Source organism: Tenrec ecaudatus, chromosome 2, assembly GCF_050624435.1.
Source record: "Tenrec ecaudatus isolate mTenEca1 chromosome 2, mTenEca1.hap1, whole genome shotgun sequence".
Taxonomy (NCBI): Eukaryota; Metazoa; Chordata; class Mammalia; order Afrosoricida; family Tenrecidae; genus Tenrec; species Tenrec ecaudatus.
The window spans coordinates 195,252,471-195,271,886 of record NC_134531.1 but is presented as its reverse complement, the minus strand read 5'-3'; the positions used below and the strand labels follow the sequence as shown (position 1 = coordinate 195,271,886).

General features: G+C 45.5%; 1 protein-coding gene and 1 pseudogene across 1 annotated transcript in view; both read right to left on the bottom strand.

Annotated features, from left to right (window-relative positions):
* Positions 1 to 11,054, bottom strand: part of RNF130 (ring finger protein 130) — a 144,129-nt gene extending 133,075 nt beyond the window's left edge. The window contains exon 1 of the mRNA XM_075542100.1: positions 10,476 to 11,054. Coding sequence (XP_075398215.1) covers positions 10,476 to 10,722 — 247 coding nt within the window. The 5' untranslated portion in view covers positions 10,723 to 11,054. The remainder of the gene's footprint in view (positions 1 to 10,475) is intronic.
* LOC142441902 (U4 spliceosomal RNA) lies at positions 3,346 to 3,422 on the bottom strand (annotated as a pseudogene).
* Positions 11,055 to 19,416: the final 8,362 nt, after the last annotated feature.

The window sequence follows — 19,416 nt, the reverse complement described above, 5'->3', positions numbered from 1 at the left end:
GTTAGAAAATAATGGTCTTGTTGACAGAAATGTAGCTGGAGATCACATGACAGAATTTTGCAAGACGAATGACTTCCTCATTGCAAACACCTTTTTTCAACAACACAAAAGGCAACTAACTGTACACACAGGTTTCTCCAGATGAAACACACGGAAAGGACATTTAGTCCATCTGTGAGAACAGATGCTGGAGAAGCTCAACAGCAGCAGCCAGGCCAGGGCTGACTGTGGAACAGATCATCAGTTGCCCCTATGTAAGTTCAGGTTGAAGATGAAAAAAGTGAACACAGGTCCATGAGAGCCAAAATACAACACTGAATCAATCCCACCTGAATTTCAGGGATATCAGACGAACAGATTTGATGCTCTGAACACTAATGACAGAAGAGCTGATGAGCTGTGGGACGACATCAAGACCATCATTTATGAAGAAAGCAAAAGGTCATTCAAAAGACAGGAGGGAAAGAGAAGGTTAAGGTGGATGTCAGAGGAGACTGAAACTTGCTTTCAATTATTGAGTAGCTAAGGCAAATAGAAGAAATGATGAAGTAAAAAAGCTGAATAAAAAATTTCAAAGGGTAGTTTGAGAAGACAAAGTAAAATACTAAAACGAAATGTGCAAATACCTAGAGTTATAAAACAAAAAAGAATTTATTCAGCGTATTCTAAACTGAAAAAGAAAAAAATCAAGTTTGAAAGAAAGATTAAAACTCTAAAAGAGTCTTTAGGCAAAACATCGAACAATGCAGGAAGCATCAAAAGGAGATGGGGAGGGGGAAATGAGGAGCTGACACCAAGGGCTCAAGCAGAAAGCAGATGTTTCGAGAGTGATGGCAAAATTACATACAAAGGCGCTTGACACATAGATGTATGTGATCGTGAAAAGAGTTGTATAAGCCCCCAATAAAATTATTCCCAAAAAAAGAAAATGAAAATACAGAGTCACTGTACCAAAAGGGATTAATTTAACATTCAACCATTTCAAGAGGTAGCACATGAGCAAGAACCAAAGGTACTGAATGAAAAATTCAAACTTCACTGACTGCATTAGCCAAAAATAAGGTGTATTAGTCTGGGAACATTAGAGAAACAAATCCACAGAAACTCATATGTATAAGAGAGACTTTTACATGAAAGGTAAATGCACATCAAGAAAACATCCCAACCCAGTGCTGCCCAAGCCCACAAGCCCAACATTAGCCTGTATGTCCGACACCAATCCACAAAGTCCTCCTCCATCTCACAAAACACGTGTAATCATATGGACTGCAGGAGGAAAGCCGGATCAGTGAACGTGTAAGCATCTCAGTGCTGGCAGGGGTCTCCACCACCAAGGGATGCATCAGGGTAGGTTCTTGTGGCTTCTCCCCAAGGATGCCTTGCAGGAAGTCAGCCTTGCCAGCTGTAGCAGGGAACTGGCTAAGGCAGCTGCACCCTGGTCTGACCATCAGAAAGCAAGAGACCGGAGAACTAGAAAGGTGAGGCTCACTGAGTCATTAATCCCTCGGCCCTTCAATTAACCCACATGTGTTTATTGGCCACATTGGCACAAGAAACTTTATCTCATAAGGCTCCAGGAATTGATGGACTATCAACTCAAAATTTTCAACAAGCTACTGAAGCACTGCAAGTACTCACTCATCTATGCCAAGAAATATGGAAGAAACTACCTGTCCCCTGACTGGAAGAGATCCATATCTGTACCCGTTCCAAAGAGAGGTGACTCAACAGAATGTTCAAATTATAAAACCATAAAATTGATATCACGTGGAAGCAAAATTTTGCTGAAGATCATCCAACAACGTTTGCAGCAGTACTTTGACAGGGAGCTGGCAGAGGTTTAGGTCGGATTCAGAAAAGGATGTGAAACGCATTATCATTGCTCATGTAAAATGCATCTTTGCTCAAAGTAGAGAATTCCAGAAAGATGTTCTATTGATTATGCAAAGGTACTGAACTGTGTGGATTATGATAAACTATTAATAGCCTTGATGATAAGGGGAATTACAGAACATTTTATTGTGCTCATGTGACCAAAGGAATACTGCATGGTTGAAAATAAGGAAAGGTGCGAGTCAGGGTGGGTTGTATCCTCTCACCGTACGTGTTCAATCTGTATGCTGAGCAAATATCAAAAATTCTCTTATGTTAAACTATAAGGGGAACATGCATCAGGACTGGAGAAAGGCTTACTAACAACTTGAGATATGCAGATGACGCAACCTTGCTTGCTGAAAGTGAAGCACAAACTACAATCACAAAGTAAAAAAACAACATAAAAACCTCAATAAAAAACAGAAAACATTAAAAACTAGAACAAATTTAAATTGATCATAAAGAAGATCAAATGATAGAGTATTAGATTTTAACCTAATTACTTGTGTAACGATCTACTTTCCACTGTATTCTGCATGATGACAACGCTATTCATATGCTTGGATCATAGTTAGAGGGGATTCATCGGGGCCAAATCCACATGTATTTCCCCTTGAATTTTTTAATCAGTGAAACAGCCTTAAAACGGATCAAAATGGGCTACTGAATTTTCAATAGCCTCATATGTGTGTGAACAGTGGACAATGAATAAGGAAGTCCCGAAATATCAATGTATTTGAACTCTAGTGTTGGTGAAGACTATTGAAAGTATCATGAATTGCCAAAAGAACAAACAGATCTGTCCTTGGAAGAAGCAAAGCCAACATGCTCCTTAAAGACAAGACTAGCAAGACTTCGTGCCAAGTACTTTGGACATGTTCTCAGGAGAGACCAGTTCATGGTCTAGTAGGAGGGCAGTGACAAACAGGAAGGCCCTCTAGGAGATGGATGACACAGCTGCTGCAACAATGAGCGCAAACATAGGAACCGTGCAGTCTTTCCTTCTGTTGTTGTACCTGGTGTTGCTATGAGTTGGAACTGACTTGATGGCACTTAGCAACCACAATATGGTAAATACTATAAAGAAGAAAAGTACCACGAGAGGCTGAAACTTAAAAAACAAAAACAACCTCACTACCACTGAGTTGATTCCAACTTAAAACAACCTTATAGGTCTGAGTAGACGTGCCCCTCCAGCTTTTCATGGTTGTAAATCTTTCAGGAGCAGAAAGCCTCATCTTCCCTAAAGGAGTTTCAAACTGCTGACCTTGTGGTCAGTAGCTCAACTCATCACCCATGGTGCCCCAAATTCTTTATCCATAAAATGAGGGTAATAGTACCACCAAGGGCTGTTATAGGATTGCATGACAACCCATGTTAAATACTTAGCACTAATTTTGTTCATAGCATGTCTTAAGTGCATGTTAGCTGTGTTACCTCCTGGGATAAAGGAGAGCCCCAGCGCAATGAATAATTATCTTTTCAATTAGCAATAATCGTGCCTCGGGTAGACTTCACTGGTTGCGATATTGCCACTGTGCAAAACTGAATAATTATCTTTGGGTTATACTCTTTCCTCTCTTTTTTCACCAGTATGTGCTCTACACATTTTTCCAACTATGTGTCAATAGTGTGAAGTTTGACCTTGTTCTTACTGAAACCCCTTCCCTCCTCACCGGGCTCATGTTTCCTTTTAGCTCCTTAGCATATTTACTATGACTACAAGAGCTGTTTTACCATCCTCATTTGCTAACTCTACGATAGTCTTAAGGCTTGCTTTGGAACCTTGTTAGGCGAGTCCTTTTCGCTAGGGCTGGCCCCACTTCATGCTCTGTGCACTGGGAGGTCTTTCTACTCTGACATGAACGCTAAACGCATGGACTATTCCTAGTCCTTCATGAATTCCAAGAAATGGTTTGCCTCTAATTTCTGGCGGCTCTTCTCCCCAGCTTCCAGCAGTTTCCTCATAAACTGTGTAGCTCAGCCCTCAACTAGGCTAACAGGACCTCTCTGAAGTTCTCTCGAGGTTGATCTCTGTGCAGCGCCTTCCTCTCCAGCTTTTCCTCTTGAATTTCCAAGCAGCCTTAGCCTCTTGACTTCTGAAGTTTCAACTTAGTGAGACAACCACATACTTTCTGCTCTCACTCCTTGTGCTGCAACCTGCAAACCCTCTCCAGGCAGTAAGATGAGAAAATCATCAGGTTTCTCAACTTTGAGTTGAAATTCCAGATTTCCAATGAAATCTTTCTAGACTACAAGTCTAAATGATCTTTGTTTCCCTGGTCTTCATGCCGTTTGCAATCTAGCAAAGCAATGGCGGCCCTACAGCATACTCTGCCCAGCAACATTGCTTGCCCATCACATAAAGCCCGCCATCAGTCCAACTACAAAACTACAGCATCGCAGGATTAAATGCACGCACTTATTCCAGTGGGTGTCTAGCACCAGGTAGAGGTAGGTGCTTGGCTAAAACAAAGAAGATACTGTCCCTAACTTTACATGCTTACTTAGGAATCAAATCCCCATCCATAACATAGCTTATATGGAGGAAAGCTAATAGTATATATAGACATGATTTTATGAGGATCAAAATGTTTTTATTAAAGAGTCACAGAGAAAAGATTTTAGGTTTGCAGGCCATTTGGGCTCTGTAAAGCCCACTCTCACTCTGCCAGTGTTACATGAAAAAAGGAAAAGACAACATGTACACATACAGGCAAGGCTGTAAGTCATTTAAACTTTATATACACTCACAGGTTGCTGGCCCCCAGGCTAGAGCTTACAGCTACCTCTAAAATGAAGTGTGCCCAGGCTCTCTTTTCTAGTTTGTATGTCATCCAGACAAGGGTGACCTTCTTAGAAGACTACCATATTCTCAGGCAGGAATCAAACTATGTCTTTTGCATACAGCACAGGACTAATTTAACACTAAGCACAGAGTAGATGCTTATTAAATCCTTTCTGCTTTATTTCATTTGACTTCACATTTCAACGATTCCCTTTTATTCAAAATCCCCTCCAATAATTAAAAAAACCAAACTATTACAGCAGATGGAAAATAATGGCTGTCTAGTGCAGGGGTCCTCAAATGTTTTTAACAGGGGCCAGTTCACTGTCCCTCAGACTCATAGGAGGGCTGGACTATAGTTAAAAAACAAAACAAAATTATGAACAAATTCCTCTGCACACTGCACATTATCTTATTTTGAAGTAAAAAAACAAACGGGGCAAAAACACCCGACAGGCCAGATAAATGTGCTCGACAGGCTGCATGTGGCCTGCGGGCCATAGTTTGAGGACGCCTGGTTTAGTGCATTAAATGCTCTATCCAGGACAGACGTGCCCCTCAGGAACAGTGGTGAGAGTGGCGTTATCGGGAAGGTGGAGGGAGGGTGAGGGAGAAATGGGAAACAGATGACAAGGTCTACATGCAACCTCCTCCCTGGAGGATAGACAGCGGAGAACTGGGTGAGGAAGATGTCGGATAGTGTAAGATATGATAAAATAATAATTATTTATAAATTATCAAGGATTCAAAGGGAGGGGTAAGCAGGGAAGGAGAAAAAAATGAAGGCTGATGCCAGGGGCTCAGGTGGAGAGTGGGTGTTTTGAGAATGAAGATGGCAACATATGTACAAATATGCTGGACACAAATGATGTATGTACAGATTATAAAAAGAGTTGCATGAGGCACTAATAAAATGATTTTTTAAAAAAGAATGATAAAGCAGACAAGCATTGACAGTCTGGGGGAAAATATATTTTTCATTTAGAAAATGAGTCAAGACTGCTTCATTGAAAAAACTAGCCGGAGCTAGTAACACTCAATCCTGAAAATTTCTACGCAAGGCCCAAAGAGGCTGATACCAAATTCTTCCCACCAACACATCTGCATACAAGATTATATCACCTGGACCGGGGCCTTCTTCGCCAAGCCTCCATTCTAGGCTGAACAAAAAATTAGTATGAGCATACATAAAGTACACCAACTAGTCTGCTGGGCAGTTACTACACATTTTATTTGTAGCTCTCAACATACCTATGACTAAGTGTGAGGAAGTTAGTGATAAAAGAAGTAACAATGAGATGTGGATAAATACAAGCCATGCATCTTCAAAATCACATTTCTAAAAATGAACCACTAGTGAAAATATGATTTTGTTAACTTGAAACAAATGAAACTCTACTCACCAACGCATTCTATTTAATAACAAAGCATGTATTTTCAAAGTATAACAATTGCTAATAAAGTACACTACATAGAATATAACACTTGAAAATGTACTTTTAAAATACCAAAGCACCTAAGGGAAAAACTGCCACACTTGCCTTCAAATATACAGGAAAATTAAACCTTACTTAGTAAATCCACAAATGCCTAAAATAAGAAATGTTTTGAATTTCATAAACTGAGTTATAGATTTAAAATGAACTCTCATGTTAAGTTCAAAATGACTACAAGGTCCTTTTGTTTTCATGTTCATCTCAACACAACCCTTACAATGAGCTTTCATTAATTTCACAACTACTGATCATTTTGTTGTGTTGTCTGAGTTAGGAATTGTGTCTTATAACTGGTTTTGGTGCTTTGAATAACACTTAGCTTAGACCCAACACACAAGACTCAAAATCAAACTCATTGCCATTGAGTCAATTCTGACCCTGGTGACCCTACAGGACAGCACAGAACTGTACTTTCCATAGAAACAGAAAACCTCATCTCTCTCTTGCCGAGAGAGGCCGGTGGTTTCAAACTACTGACCTGGGTTATCAGCCCAACGCATAACCCACCATGCCACTAGGGTTCCTAACATACAGGAAGTCCTTATAGAAACATGTTAAGAATTATCTTCAACTCAAAATTCTGAGGATCAAGGTCATAATTGGAATGCAGTGTTTTTCTTAAAACACGCAATATTGAAACTCAATAAATCAAGACTATCATAAGGTAAAACAAACATTCCAATTGTTAAATAATCAGTGGTGAGGAAACCTGGTAAGGTGCGCTTAAGGGCAATGCAACCTAGAGGAATTACTGAAACCCAAATGAAGGCTGAGCATGATAGTGGGACAAGAGGAAAGTCAAAGGAAATAGAGGAAAGAGCTAAGAGGCAAAGGGCATTTATAGAGGTCTAAATACAGGCATGTACATATGTAAATATATTTATATATGAGGATGGGGAAATAGATCTATGTTCATATATTTATAGGTTTAGCATTCAGGTAGCAGATGGACATGGGCCTCCACGCAAGCACTCCCTCAATGCAAGAACACTTTGTTCTATTAAACTGGCATTCCATGATGCTCACCCTCCCCATAGGATCCCTAAAGACAGAATGGGTACATAAGCAAATGTGGTGAAGAAAGTTGATGGTGCCCAGCTATCAAAAGATATAGTTTCTGGGGTCTTAAAGGCTTGAAGATAAACAAGTGACCATCTAGCTGAGAAGCCACAAAGCCCACATGGAAGAAGCACAGCAGCCTGTGTGACCACGAGGTATCCAAGGGATCAGATATCAGGCATCAGAGAACAAAAAATCAAATCCTTGTGAATGAGGGGGAGTACAGATTGGGGACCCAAGACCCATCTGTAGGCAACTGGACATTCCCTTACAGAAAGGCTGGGGGAAGGAGACGAGCCAGTCAGGGTGCAATGTAGCAACGATGAAACATACAACTTTCCTCTAATTCCTAAATGCTTTCTCTCCCCCTACCACCCCACCCCACTGCCATGATCCCAGTTCTACCTTACAAATCTGGCTAGACCAGAGGATGTACACTGGTACAGATAGAACTGTAAACAGGGCATCCAGGGCAGATGATCCCTTCAGGACCAGTGCTGAGAGTGGCGATACTGGGAGGGTGAGGTGGAAAGGGGGAACCGATTACAAGGATCTACATATAACCTCCACCCTGGGGGATGGACAACAGAAAAGTGGGTGAAGGGAGATTATCAGATAGTGTAAGATAAGACAAAATAATAATAATTTGTAAATTACCAAGGGTTCATGAGAGAGGGGGGAGCAGAGAGGGAGAGAGAAAAAATGAGGAGCTGATACCAAGGGGCTCAAGTAGAAAGCAAATGTTTTGAGAATGATGATGGCAACAAATGTACAAATGTGCTTGATACAATTGATGTATGGATTATTATAAGAGCTATTAGCACCCCCAGTAAAATGAATTATTTAAAAAATGTATTTCTGCTGCAAAATCTGAAAAATGTCTTGAATTTCATATAAACAATTTACATTGAAATGATTTAAGTGTTAAGATTAGAAACAGCCCTAGGAAGGCCCCCATTAGAATGAAAGCTGAGATGTTTATCTGTGAGTCACTACTGTGACCCTGTCTTCTCCCCAGTTCCTTGAGTGGGGCTTGGCACACAGTAGGATTTCAATCAGTATCACTGTATGAGGACCCCGTAGTAAAAACAAGCTGTCGGTTCCCACCAGCACAGCACCCATGCCAAAAGAAAACCCAAAGCACTCTCATGCTGTACAGATGCAAAATGTTCTCCAGAGACCCAGAGTCCCTGCTTCAGGAGAAATGTCTGGTGGTCTATTTCTGAAAAAGTACCATTGACAATCCTCCTCAGCAGAGGTCTACTCTAGACACAACAACAGATTTTAGAGAGCCAAGGAAAAGAAGACAGAGGCTCACGGGAAGTGACCTCGGACTCAGCCTTCACACACAATGCCCTAGTTTGTTCATTGTCTTGCAGCCACCAATTTAGAGATTCATTTAGGTTAGCAAGTCTCCTCAATTATGAGTGCAGGAACTACTTAAACCTCTCAACTGCCTTACAAGGAAAATGACATCACCATTCCATTTCAAAGATGAGGAAACTGAGGCTAAGCAACACATGACTTCCCCAGCGTCACACCGTAAAGGTACAGCATAGGCTAAGAACCTTCAATCCTCCAGGGCTACTTCCCCATGATAAGGACAGACTTTCATACACATACTATATTTGTGTACATTTGTTCCAAATAGTTTGCTCAAACCAGGGGGCTTGTGTCTGGGGTGGCAAGCAAGCAAGCAAGTTGTTTTAGCACCAAAAATACTTGAGACAAGGATCTAAAGTGATCAGAGATTTGGGGTGCCTGCTAGAAACGCTCCTAAGACAAACCACAGATTTCAAAACACTGCACAGGGCCAGCCCTTGCCCAGAACAGCTTGCCTCTCTTCCTCTTCCTACCCTTCCATGTGACCCTCGCAGTTCTCCAAACCAGAAAATAGGCTGCCATTGTTTGTGTCAGTTTGGCATCATTCTGTGTCCCAACCCCCGTGACTGGCACAGAGCAGGCAGGCAAATATTTAGTGAATGAACGAAGGACAGAGTTGTTTCTGTGACCCTAGCTGCTGCTTTTTTAACAAAGTGGAGATGAGAACTGTACCTTCAAACTCCCAAACCCAATGTCCTCAAGTGAACTGCAACCCTACAGGGCAGGGCCGATGGACCGGAACCACCTGTCGAATGTTTGACCACTGCACCACCTTAAGCACCTGGTAATTGGTGTACAAATGAATTTTTAAAAGGCAGGTAAAAGTTGGGTATGGGTTACAAGGGCACGTATGGACTCACTTCCACAGTCTGAGTGTCTCCGAAGACACTGTGTGCCATTTTAGCACACTGCAGGTGCGTGCTGTTTACACATTTTCGAATGTAAAGAAAAGCACCATTACTTTCTCTCTGCTGCCCAGGTTAGGTCACTTTAACAAATTCTCTCAGCATTGCCAGGGTAACCTGAAAGTGGGGGTGAACATAGACATTTTCCAAAAAATTCACAGTGTGACACACACACACACACACACACACACACACACTTCACTCTATGGGAAAAGTTTCCTTAAAATCATGGCCATTTATATCCAAATCTCTGTTCTGAGTTACTACCTGAACCAAACCCACATTGAGAGGAAGAAATCGGGAGAAGCCAAATGGCTTCAAAGACAATTCTTAAAAAGAAAAAAGTACCTATTTCTCCTAAAGACTTGGCTACTAGCTCCAATTGGTATCAGATGGTTCATAATGTGAGATTTTTCAGGAGTCACATTACAGTAAAACTACTGGGGCCCGAACAAGAGCCAAAAGCAACAGGAAAGATGCCCATTTTCCCTTCCACTTCCTCTCGTTTGCCATTTAAGAGAAACGGCACGTTTTTGCCTCCGTAAAGGCCTCATCCTTGCGGATCCAATGCAGTGCAAAGTCCATGATGTCAGGAACAAACCTGCAGGGTCCCCAACACAGGTTCAAATCCCATCCATCCACCAGCAATTAGGTCTGCGCCTCCCCATCACCTCCTTTGTCTGCGCTGTCCCTGAAACTCCCAGTCCAATGCCCTCCAGTAAGCACGCTACCGAAACGACAAAAACGTTCCCTGTCTCTCAACAGAAGGCACAAAACCCAGTTGCGCGTCTCCAGCCTTCGTCCGCCCCAGAGCAGGCCGGCTCGATGGGGGCCGCCCGCCCCGCGTCGCCGAGCGGCAGAGCCCGGGCTCCCGGCGTCCAGCCCGACCCCCGCCGCGACCAGCCGCCCCCGCACGCCCGGCGCCAGTGGGCGCGGGACCCCCGCCCGCCGCCGCCGGTGGGGACTCACCGCCGTGGATGGGCAGCGGCGCCAGCACCTGCCCGCGGACCTCGGCCTTGGGCGAGTCGAGCCCGTAGCGCCCGCGGTCGATGCGGAACGTGAGCGGGGCGCCGCGGCCGGGCTCCTGCACCGTCACGTTGATGAGCGCCGTGTAGTACTCCTGGCTCGCGTTGTCCGCCCGAGCCGGCCACAGGCTGCAGGTCAGCAGGGCGAGCGCGGCCAGCCGGGCCGAACCCGCCCGCGCCGCGCCACTCATGGTCCCTCCGGCCGCCACCGACCGCGGACCGGGATCCGGGGCCCGCGCCGAGAGGCGGGGCGGGCGCGGCCGGGGCTGCGGCGGGAGCGCGCGCGCGCAGCTGGCGCGGGGCCGGGGGCGAGACTGGCCCTGGCTGGCGTCGCTGCCCCGGCGCTCGCCGCCCTCGGGACCGTCCGTGTCGCCCTGTCGTCGTCCGCCCGCCCGCCCGCGGGGGCGCGCCCAGGGGCCCCTCAGCGAGCACGGCGGTCAGGCTGCGCGCAGGCGGCTCCTCAGGGCGCCCTCAGGGGGGCGGCTCCTCTCCATCCCCCGGGTGGCCCGGCGGGGCGGGGCGGGGCGGGGCGGGGCGGGGCGGGCGGCTCTGGGAGGACGTGCCCGAAAGAGAATCTGTGGAGTACAAGGTCCGGCTCGCCAGGCGGCAGCCTCAGGCGCGCGCTCGCCGCCGCCGCCCCGCCCCCCGCCAGCTGAGCGACAACGCGCAGGCCCGAGACTCAGCCCCGCCTCGCGCGCATGCGTGTAGAGCCCCGCCGGCTCCCGCCCGCCTGCACGAGGGCCCGAGCAAGTTGGGTCCCCCGCTCACTTGACACCCGCTCTGTTTATGTATTAGGGCGGTAGGCACAGGCCCTGGAGCCTAGGGTCTCTGTGAGTCCAGAGTTATTCAGTGCATTGGGTTTGGTTTGGCTTTATCAAAACGTGTGACAGCTGCCTTCAAAGGGGAACATATTCTAAAACTTTAAAAGCGATCATTTTATTATATTGTCTATGAATTTCTCATGCATTTTGGACGGTATGCATCTTTCTACTCTTCAAAATCGAGAAAAGCCGAACACCTTGACATCAAATTGATGCCTATCCATAGCAACCCTATAGGAAGGTAGAACCCCACCTGTGAGTTTCCAGACATAATCTCTACCCATCAGGGCGCCTTCGTCTGTTCTAGGTACTTCATATTAATAGGAACATTAGTATTTCACCTTCTGTGTCTGACTTCACTGAGAACAGTGTTTGCAAGTTTTCCTTCTATCTTAGGACCTCGTTCTCTTACGGCTGAGTAATAGTCCACCGTACAGAAAGCCCGCATTAGGTTTACCCATTTCCTTGTTGATGGACACTTGGCTTGCTTCCATCTTTTGGCCAGTGTGACTAATCCTGCAATGACTATTGGTTTATAGCTATCTGAGTCCCTGCTTTCGGGTATCTGGGGTGTGGATGTGTGCATTGTGTACTGGTGGGCAAGTCCAGCCACTCTTCATGGCGAACCATGTCAGATCATAAAATGGAGGATGGATACCTCATTACATAACTTTCAAACTTCTAAGAATGAATTCTTACTCAGCCAAGTTAACATAGTACCGTAACCCTCACAGCCAGAATTACTCTTGTCTCTCCCATCCTGGCGTCTGCTGCTTCCAGGTGTATGTTGTTAATGTGCAAACTATGTGGACAGTATATTTTTTGCTATCGTAAGGTGAAATGTAACCGTGGGGCAGTCAGTGAGCAGTAGGAATATTTGTAAATATACTTGGAGATTTATACGTGTAGATTATAGCCTAGAAAACCCTAGGCTGCACTAATGTGTCACATGGGGTCACTATGAGTGGAAAACCAACTCTAAGGCACCTAACAAGAACAACTGTCCTTTTTTTTTTTTCTTGTGGCAACAGTTCCTTTCGGGAAAGAGATTGTCCATTTAGAGGAGTGAGCCAAAGCTATTTGTATTTGTGTACATTTCCCTGTGGGGTCCTTATGAATAGAGCTGTTCTGAAAATTCTCTTCATGTCTTTTGGTGGTCATAGATAGATGGGCATCTCTGAGAGTGTATACTTTGCAGTGGAACAGCTGCATCATAGGGCAGGCAGGTGCTTAGTTGTGGAAGGGACTATCACAGTGAAGCTGCCCTCCCTTCCCTTCGGGTCTCTTTACAGTTTTCCACCTGGGGCTCTGCTCTGGCAAGTGGTATCCATGTTGGCTCCTGCTGCTGCTGCTGCTGCTGCTCCTGCCTCAGCCTAACCAGAGGTCCTGGAGAAAATCACCATGGGACCCTGGTTCAAACCCCATGGGGGCAGGCTGCCCAGAGAGGCTGCTCACAGCATGTTTCCGGTTGCTCCTAAAGTCGTGCCGCACTGAAGGGATCCATGGAGCCATGAAGACCTGTAAGAGTCACCTCTGAATATTGGCTGAGCATTTTCCCAGCAGATGTGCTCCCTCCTCCTTTGAAGGACTCAGTGGGGGCCTCTGTGAAAGGGAGCAGAGGGACAGACCTGAGGGCCCCAGAGAGCGCTGAGCCACAGGGACCATCACATGGCAAGGGGACTTTAGGAAAGAACTTTTGTATTTCAATAATTCTATGCTTGTGTTCACAGTACCTTCTACTTAATATGAGTCATCTAGTGTTTAACAATAGCTATGCTACCTGTCTTAACATGGACATGTACAAGTGAGGTATCTTAAAAAATTTTAATACAAACAGGTGAAACACAGAGATGGTGAAATTATAAACTTGGAGTATAAAGGACCCAAATGTCAGAAATACTGACAGAGAAAAGCTTAGTGACTGGGGAGGCAGACACCCACGACTGGCTCAAATCAACACAAACCCATTGTGAACTCGGCCATTGTGGTAGTGTTTATACCCTGGAAATGGGCAAACACTACAAATCAGAGCTCTTGTGGTCTCTCTCTCTCTCTCTCTCTCTCTCTCTCTCTCTCTCTCTCTCTCTCTCTCTCTCTCTCTCTCCTTTATTTTTCAGAGGACAAAACCACTGGTTCAACTCTAAGCTTGGTCACATGTTAGTTGTATGACCTCTTTACATACCTGTCCTTTCTGGAGTCAGGGATTTTTATTTTAAGTGGAGTTAATGACCTCTCCCCTCTCTGCTTCTGCCAGATGTGAATCAAGCAATGCCTGCCTAGAAGCTGTAGTCATTGCAGGCACTCAATTTCCCTGCAATTTGTTGCCGGAAGGACAAAGGCCAGTGACAGGTTCAATCAGGTATTGCGTGAGGGCACCAGCACTGTCTCTCTCTCAAAGGTATTTCCCAGAAAAAGCAGCTATGAATGGGTAGATGCCCAGGCCAGACAGCATTGCACACACACACACAGACGCAGGGCAGGGTATCCCACAGCCACCAAGGACACGCGTATCATTTTTGTGTTTAAAAAATAGATATATTTACATCAACAATCCAAAATTTTTCAGTCTTTCCAACTGAAAAATTCAAACATACTGAAAAGTTGAAAGACTGACACTTAGTTCAGGTTATAAATATTTTTATCTGCATTTAAAAAAATATAAACTTTATTTTATAGAGTACCTTGCTTCTCCTAGTAACATCCAACATTCCTATTGTAAGTGTGTTCGCAATTGATGAACCAATTTTGCTAGATTATGGCAAGACTTATTCGCTTGGGACATGTCATCAGGAAAGATCAATTGTTAGCAAAGGACATCACGTGCGGTCAAGTGGAAGGTCATCAAAAACAAGGGAGCACCCTATGAGGTGGATCGACACAGGGGTTACAGCAATGGGCTCAAACATTCAAACAGCTGTGGGGATTGCTCCAGACGGGGCCACGTTCTGTTAAACGTAAAGTCACCACCAGCCAGAGCCTACCAACCCTAGCAGCATGGTTAACTACAGTCCACAGTTCACTTTAAGGTGCATTGCTTGTGCTGCAGTCTTATGGTTTCATGGATGTGTAATGTCAAGCATCCAGCTTACTGTATCTTATAGAATAGTTTCACCGCCCTAAAATTGCCCTGTGTTCTCCCTATCCATCCCTTACTCTTCCCCTTGAGCCCCTGGCAACCACTAATCTTTTCCCTGCCCCTATGGTTTTGCCTTTTTCAGAATGCCATACAGTTGGGATCATACCACATCTAATGTTTTCAGACTGACTTCTTTTGCTTAGCAATACGCATTTAAGGTTCCTCCATGTCCTGTGAGGCGTGATAGCTCATTTCTTTTTATTCCTGAATGACATTCCACTGTATGGTTGAAGCACAGTTTGTTTATTCATTCACTTATTGAAGGACATCTCGGTTGTTTTCAGTCGTTGGCCCCTTTTAATAAAGTTGCTATAAACATTTTTGGGTGGATTCTAATGTAGACATGTGTTTTCACCTCATTTGGGTAAATACCTAGGAACACCATTGCTGGATCAAATGGAACGACTATATTTAGCTGTGTAAGGAACTTCCAGACTGTATTCCAAAGCGACAGTACCAGTTTGCAGTCCCTCCAGTAATAAATGCGAGTTCCTGGTGCTTTACGTCCTTGCCAGCATTTGGCATTGTCTGTCTTGTAGATTTTAGCCACTCCACTAGGTATGGACGAAGCCTAGGTAGCACTGTGGGTTAGGCATCAGACTCCTAACAGCAAGGTTGACAGTTCAAACACACCAGCCCTTTGGATGGGCTGCCTGCTCTTCATAAGTTTTAATGTCTTGGAGACCCTGTAGAGGCCTGCTTGGAGTCAGATCAACTCAATGGCAGTGGTTTTGGAGGTATTGGGGATGTCGTGGTGTCTATCCTTTTTAATAAATACTTTTTTTCTGAACTAATTTTTGGCACTTTGGGCTACAACTCCTAAGAGCAAAACAGTTGACAAAATTACCATGACAAGAAAATGAATAGTAATTACCAAAAATAATTTCAGAATCCATCCTCATTCCAATGCCCCCCCCACACACACCCCCATCTACGGTTCTCATTTTCTTCCCTGTCCCTGCTAAGTGGGATCTAGGGAGGGTTCAGCATCGAGTTTTCATCTGCCCTTTTATAGGAAGGCAGCCGCCTGAGGGCGCAGCTTCACCTCCAATGGACTAAAAGAAGCTGAGGGTTCTCTTGGGACTTTAAGCTTGTGTCCTACCCCAGGCCTGTATCTCTTGGAATTCACCATGTCATGTATTGCGTTCTCTGACGATTTTGTCAATTACACAAATGTATTGGGTTCTTCTTGTTTTGTGTAAATACTAAACTCACATCGCAACCACTGTAACTCCGCATGGCCCCATTTTTAATATACCAGGAACTTCCAAAATAAATGAAGAGGCCCAGGCTCTTCTCACTCCGGAGAGGTCATGCAGGAAGAAGCAAGTAGCTGTTCTGTCGTTCCTGGGGAAGCCTCATGAGGGAATTGATGGCAGGGGTGCTTGGGGAGGAAGAGCCTATCATGTGTAAGGGTCACAGCCACACTGGGGATATCGGCTTGGGAAGGTGGGGGTAACCCGGGGAAGATGCTCATAGGCAGAAGAGCAGTGCAAGATAAATGGCTCATATTTGGCACCTGCCATGTTCCAAGAACTGGAACTTCTTTCTCCTGAGGACTCAGATGCAGGAAAGAGGAGCAACTGAGGAAACTGAAGCTCAACAAGTAAGTTCTTGGCCAATGGACTTGCCTAGCCAGTGCGTCGATGTAGGACTTTCTAAAGTAACAAAGCTGTAAACAAAAGCAGCTTTCATTTCTCAGTTCTGGAGGCTGCTAGTCCCAAACTAGAGTGTTGACAAGGCCACGTCCTCTCAGAAGCCCAGGGGAAGATCTCTTCTTGGCTCTCCCAGTTGGTGGTAGCCCAGAAGTTTCTTGGCTTGTAGCTGTGTCTTCACAGATCTGCCCTGCCTTCCTTTGACAGTGTCTCTCCTCACTAGTAACAGTGCGGGTCATGTCGGACTAATGCCACACCTGCTCCTGTAGGACGCCATGTGCATCTGTGTTTAAAGATCTTATTTCTACACCAGGTCTCAGTCACAGGTCAGGGGTGAGGGCGTCAAGATCTCTTTTGAGGGGCACTATTCAGTTCATACCAAGTGAACTGTTGCGCTGTGGTCCCAGTTCCTTCCACTATTGCGTTCCCCTCAGATGATCCCTGGTTTTCCTTTTCCTTGGAGCAGCCCAGAAAACCCGAGGTTCTTGGTCGAGCTCTGTCCAGGAATCTGGGTGGGGCTCTGGCTCTGATCCCTCCCTCGGGATGCTGAGCGGGCACAGGCTGCCGGGTAGGGGTGGGGGTGGTTGCCTTTTAGTGAGATCGAAGGCATCAACTCATCCTTTGTCAAAATTTGTTTGGTCAGAGTGATGAATGGCCGAGTCTCAGAGAGCTCCGAGGCGAGCCGGCTGGGCTGAGGCAGACCTGGGGTGGCTGACTTTCACCGCTGCCTGACGGTCTGTGGGTTGACCTGGAGCGGTGGCCTCTTAGAATATCTTCAAAGACCTCATATCTAATAAAGGGTTTTGAGGTCCTTCACCAGGGACCACAGGGTGTATTTGTCAGAGCGCTCTTCTCCCAGGTGGGCAGCAGGTCAGATTTGGTCCGACTTCCTGAGAAAGAGACTCTTTGGAAAGGTCGAAAGGCATCTCATCTGCTGGAAGGCCAGCTGGCAGGGCCGGACTCTGGAAGGACAACACCCAGCTGGTTCTGGGCTCCTGGGCTCCCGGAACCATGGGGTGGCTTCACCAGAGACCTATTGATGACTTCAGTCAGTGCTACAACCCCATGGAAGAAAGCAGGTGACATGTCTAACTTGGCCCTAGTGCCCATGCCTTAATCACAGAAGGGCAGGGTTCCTTAGTTGCTTTACCAAGGGACTAGCCTATGGAGGAGGAGCAAACCTCTCAGGGTCAACATAGGTGCAAGTGGCAGGAAGCAGGGCAGCTACCATCTGCAAGGGAACTTCAAATTGGCTGCGGAGCCCTGGCCTACCCGGTGGATGCTGGGTGGTTTCTTCCAGAAGGAGAGATGCGCTTCCAAGCCGCTCTTCAGACATTACATCTGGCGAGGGAACTGTGCCACTTCCAGGCTATTTGTAGTCAGTCAAGAGTCTGACGTCAGAGCCCAGAGGCACAGTAGCTTTTCTGTGACTGGCAGTCTGGGGGGACTCGACAAAACAGGATAATGGGAGCTATTAGCCCAGACCGTCCCTGCTGCTTCAAAATCAACATTCAACCCAAGAAAACAAGCAATGTCCACATGGACTTTTATTTATTGCGGCAGGAGCCACAGGGGCAGAGTTGGGAATAAGCTTGTTTATTTGTTAAGCAAATTATGGTGCAACAAATTTGGGGATGATTATGCAGCTATTAATATATCTTCAAGCTGTGGCTGTGTGAATGCTTATGATAAAAAGTTGAAGACAAAAGCAGAATACAAAATAAATCTCTGGCTGCCGCCATGTGGGAAGAGTCCACATGTGCGAACGAGAGCTGGAAGGGAGCAAGCCAAATGAGAAGATTTGGGTTTATTTAGGAGGATTATGGGCTTCCTTTTCAAAATGTTGTTTGCTTTTACAATGATAAAAATGTTTCTTCTGGTGATCTGTCATGGGACCAATAAGGAACTGATTAGCAGAAGTTGAACTGGGGCAGATGAAATGAACGATAGGGAGATTTAGCATATTGTTGGGAGTCAGCAAGAAGATTTGGGGTCGTGATTGCAGGTAACTTTCTATCCAACTCTTCTTTACTTTCCTGAGCCCCCTTAACACTCTCTGTACATTTAATAATTCTACTCTCATCTGCTATGGATTGAAATTTGTCTACCCCCAAAACACATCCCCCTCCTCCCAGCTTCTATGTTTGTGGTTCTAGTCCCATTTGGGAATGGGATGTCTTTGAGCCATGGCGCTATAGTGGTTACACATTGAGCTGCAAAATTTAAAATAAACAGTTCAAAACCACCAGCCTCTCCTTAGGAGAAAGCCGGGGCTTTCTACTCCCGTAAAGAGTTACAGTCCCAAGAACTCACCCTGTCCTATAGGGTTGCTGGTTATCGGCATCTACTCAATAACAGTGAATTTAGTTTTGTTTTCTGTCTTTGTTGCAAGAAGGAGGCAGGACTGCTGTAGGGTGCGTCGTGAGCAAATCTCCTTTGAGATATAAAAGAGATTAAACTCATGAGGGAGAGAAGCAGATGCCAAGCCTCGTGAAAGTCTTCCTGGAGCAGAAGCTTAGGAGAAAGGGCCCTTCCTCCAGAGCAGCAGTTCTCAATCTGGGGGTCGAGACCCCTGTGGGGGTCAAACAACCCTTTTACAGGGGTCGCCTAAGACCATATTTCCGATGGTCTTAGGAACCGAGACACTGCTCCTCTGTCCGTCTCCAGGTGGGTCCGCCCACATGCAGATACGCCCACATATGGGGTCACCACAACATGTGGGGCTGCATGAAAGGGTGGCGGCAGTAGGAAGGTTGAGAACCACTGCTGCAAAGTCTTCAGAGACAAAGTTTCCGCTAGAGCTGCCTTTCTAAACCCAGGCTTCCTGCTCCCTAAGTGGCGAGAAAATACATTTGTTTGTTCACACCACCTACTTGTGGTCTTTGCTATAGCATCACCAGATAACTAAGAAACGATTTATTGAGAAAATTTAGCGTGTTGGTGGTGTGCACTTTTGTAAAGGATAAGTCTCACATTATTATAACCCATGGGCTATGTATGGATGTTGATCTTTCTAGGAGAGGTCTTTGTTCAAAAATCATGCCAGCTTGGTGTCTAAAGTCATTCATTACTGAGGACAGACAAGGGCCTGCCCGTTGCCCCTCTTAGAGTCACAATTGGATGTCATTACTGCTAATCATTTTGCCACAGGAAAGATTACTGAAAAAAAAAAAACCCAAAAAAACGCATAGGAACATTTCCCCAGTCAATGGTGGGTAAGATTCTCTTAAGAAAGTTTGAAGATGTGCTCAGATAAGTGGCTCTTCTTGCGTT